Genomic DNA, 3262 nt, shown 5'->3' with positions numbered 1-3262 from the left:
TAAAAATTTAAAATTTGGATCTGGATTTTTTTTTTTGCATTTTTCGGTTTTCGTTCTAGTATGCATCTTTCACGTTCTCTGTGATGAGGAAGGGTTGGCCGAGTGGAGGAGGAGAGGATGAGGACGAGAAGAAGGAGGAGAGGATGAGGACGAGAAGAAGGAGGAGAGGATGAGGTGTGGAGGAGGTGGAGGAGACCAGAGTCGGAGGAGGAGGATCGTTGGTGGTCGCCGGAGAGGAGGGAGGCCAGAGGGTTGGACGAGGTCGCTGGAGAGGAGGCGGGGGGATTGGATGGGGAGGAGGATAGGAGAGGATAGGAGAGGAGGGGAGAGGAGGAGGAGAGGAGATGAGAGGAGGAGAAGAGAGGATGAGGAGAATGGAATGTGTGGAGGAGGAGGGAGGAGGAAGGGGGTAAGTGGCCGGCCATTTCAAAATTCGTAGGGCAGGAACTTGGCAGTGGCGCACCTCTACATGTTGCGCATCTTGTATTTTCTTTTTCTTTTTTAGAAATTTATTTCCGAAATCTAGAACCTGAAAAAAGTCTTGTTTCCTTTTCGATTTTTGGGAATCTAAAAAATGTCTCAACACTCTCAGGGAGTTGAAATCGGATAGGTAATTTCGCGTTGATAGATTTTCATACACTCGTATGCAACCAGAAATACCATTTTACCGAAACACGACCGATTTTGCAAGAAAAATTCGAAATTCATGTTTGTTAGTTTTCATTGAAATGAGATGACATAATACATGGGCATCTCCAAGGATTTTAGTTTTGGAAATTTATATCTATTTCTTTTATTTTTGTCAAAACCGAAAAGGCGGTCCACGGGGGTACATGTGTAGTGGTGCGCCACTAGTAGCAATCCTATGGCTAGACTTCTTCCCTGACCATGGTGCTGATCTTGAGGAGCTTCTCCCCCTCCTTGGTGGCTGCCAAGGAGCATGATTTTCATGGCTATGGGTGGCTTCGTTCAAAAATAGGGTTTCCCCTCAATATATAGAGGTGGAGATGTAGTCTAGGCTATGAGATTGATGCCCCTTTGATCAAAGGGCTCTTGGGCACCTCTAGAATCTTCCTAGGACTTGGAATTCATTGCATATCTAGAAAATTGTGTAGTAATTAATGTATGAACTATATATTGTAAATTAATAATGATAATATAATAAATATGCTACCTTATATATCAGAAGATTTGCAGGAATTACCATTCTTGTATATCTAGAAACATTAATTCCTGCAAATCTTCTGATATATAAGGTAGCATATTTATTATATTATCTTTATTAATGTACAATATATAGTTCATACATTAATTACTACACTAATTCCTGCAAATCTTCTGATATATAAGGTAGCATATTTATTATATTATCATTATTAATTTACAATATATAGTTCATACATTAATTACTACACAATTTTCTAGATATGCAATGAATTCTTTCTAGCTAAGTAATCTTCGTCTTTGGATGTATAAGGGTCGTCCTTATATAAACTCCTGACAACTCAAACATTTCATTCATAATCTTTTGCAAGCCGATCTTCATCCAAAAGAAAAGGCACAACTTTTGCTCTTGAAAAATATATACAAGCTATGCAACTTCCACAACTATTACCTCTATTGTTCATGGTACTTTCAGACCATGCTAGTGCACTCTCATGGTTTGAGAATGCATATCTCCGGAATGTCATTTCATTCGAGAAACAATCATCGTCAAATAGCAGCATGCTAATCCCAAGGACTGACACAGAAAATGGGGTTAATCATGTAAGTTAAAAGTCTAGTAATATGATTGCAATATTTGAGTAGTCATATGTTTCTCATGTTGTGTTATTTACCTATAGACTTGTGTTACTTTTTTTTGCAGTATGCATGCTATGACTCAAACACAACCCCTGAATCTGTGCTTACTGGTGGCATGGGGTCATTTGATGTACATAGTTTTCCAACTTTAAAGAACAACAATATAATCGGATCAGCAATGTGGGTAACAAATCAGAAAAGGGGTGACTATAGTAGCATCAACTCTGCAAGCGCCGGATGGGAAGTAAGTTAGTTTCTCTTCACTATATATGGATTGTTGAAGTTTTATGCATTCCAAAGATTCTATGATTTATATCTACGATCTTTTTTATTTTCTCAGTTGTTTTAAACTCATTGCAGGTTAACCCGTTCATATATGGTGATAGCAAAACACACTTCCATACTCTATGGACGGTAATTAGTTATCCACATGTATAGATCAGTAAAAAATCTTATTATTGTGTTTTTTGTGATATTTTGTTATATATAAATAGGCTGATGGGTATAAATCGACTGGATGCACAAACTTGGAATGTGATGGTTTTGTGCCCGTAAATTATGCTCCAATTACTCCAGGAGATACGATAGAGGCAAACGGTGGACAAACGAAATTCACGATCAAGATATTTAAAGTAAGTACTTAAAACATTTAATTATAGACCAAATCTTATTTTTATATGGAACTTTTCCAAGTGCTTATTTCTAAGGTCGACCTTTTCTCCATAGAGCACTTATGTGTAGTTTGTGATGTGACATTTTGTGGACGAATTGGATCGTCATTTGATTATTTAAACACATATAATCATTTAATATTATCTAAATCATGTTTAACCTTATTACTGTAGAGTAAAGATGATGGTGATTGGTGGTTGCACTTTGGCTATGATAGCCAAAACCTTAGCCGTGTGGGATATTGGCCCAAACGTATTTTTAATAATATGGCGGACCATGCCAATCTCATTACTTGGGGTGGTTTCACTCGATCGTCTGTTGGTGATGCTAGTCCTGCAATGGGAAATGGGCAATGGCCCGGAGAAACATCAGCATTTATTCGGGACATCAAATACGTGAATACTAATGGCCAAGCTGACTCGGAACCGGGCCTTCGTGCTTATTTATCTCACCATAAATGCTACGGCTTGGGCCCATTTATCAATGATATGTTCTCTTATGGAGGACCTGGAGGTTGTACAAAGTAATGTTATATGGTTTATGCGATATGAATGAGCGAATAAAGATTATTGCTTAATTTTCATCGGTACGAATGCAAAGACAACAAAAATATCATGCATACATCAGATCAGGGATACCAAAAACTAGTTGGGATTTCATCCTACACTTGTGATTTTTTAGACGAATAAGGCAGGGGTACCAAAAACTGGTTGGGGTCTTGGCTCGCTTACATTTTTTTCGAGCGACTCGTCATACAACTTTGGTGTATAATGGTAAACGTAGATGA

At 38.1% G+C, this 3262-nt stretch overlaps 1 protein-coding gene across 1 annotated transcript; it reads left to right on the top strand.

Annotated features, from left to right (window-relative positions):
- Positions 1-1626: 1626 nt before the first annotated feature.
- On the top strand, positions 1627-3002 carry LOC124648485. Its single transcript, XM_047188245.1, has 5 exons — positions 1627-1767; positions 1868-2047; positions 2164-2217; positions 2298-2435; positions 2649-3002. The coding sequence occupies exons 1-5, from the start codon at positions 1627-1629 to the stop codon at positions 3000-3002; spliced, it is 867 nt and encodes a 288-aa protein (XP_047044201.1).
- The last annotated feature ends 260 nt before the right edge of the window (positions 3003-3262 follow it).

This window comes from Lolium rigidum, chromosome 4 (genome assembly GCF_022539505.1).
Source record: "Lolium rigidum isolate FL_2022 chromosome 4, APGP_CSIRO_Lrig_0.1, whole genome shotgun sequence".
Lineage (NCBI taxonomy): Eukaryota > Viridiplantae > Streptophyta > Magnoliopsida > Poales > Poaceae > Lolium > Lolium rigidum.
The sequence above is the reverse complement of the archived record's forward strand: the minus strand, read 5'-3'. Positions and strand labels throughout refer to the sequence as shown.

Bases quoted from the DNA above. Each gene is read 5' to 3' on its own strand.
- LOC124648485 (XM_047188245.1), top strand. From the start codon at position 1,627: ATGGTACTTTCAGACCATGCTAGTGCACTCTCATGGTTTGAGAATGCA. The intron at 2,218-2,297 runs GTAATTAGTTAT...ATATATAAATAG, and splicing joins ACTTCCATACTCTATGGACG to GCTGATGGGTATAAATCGAC. The intron at 2,436-2,648 runs GTAAGTACTTAA...TTATTACTGTAG, and splicing joins TCACGATCAAGATATTTAAA to AGTAAAGATGATGGTGATTG.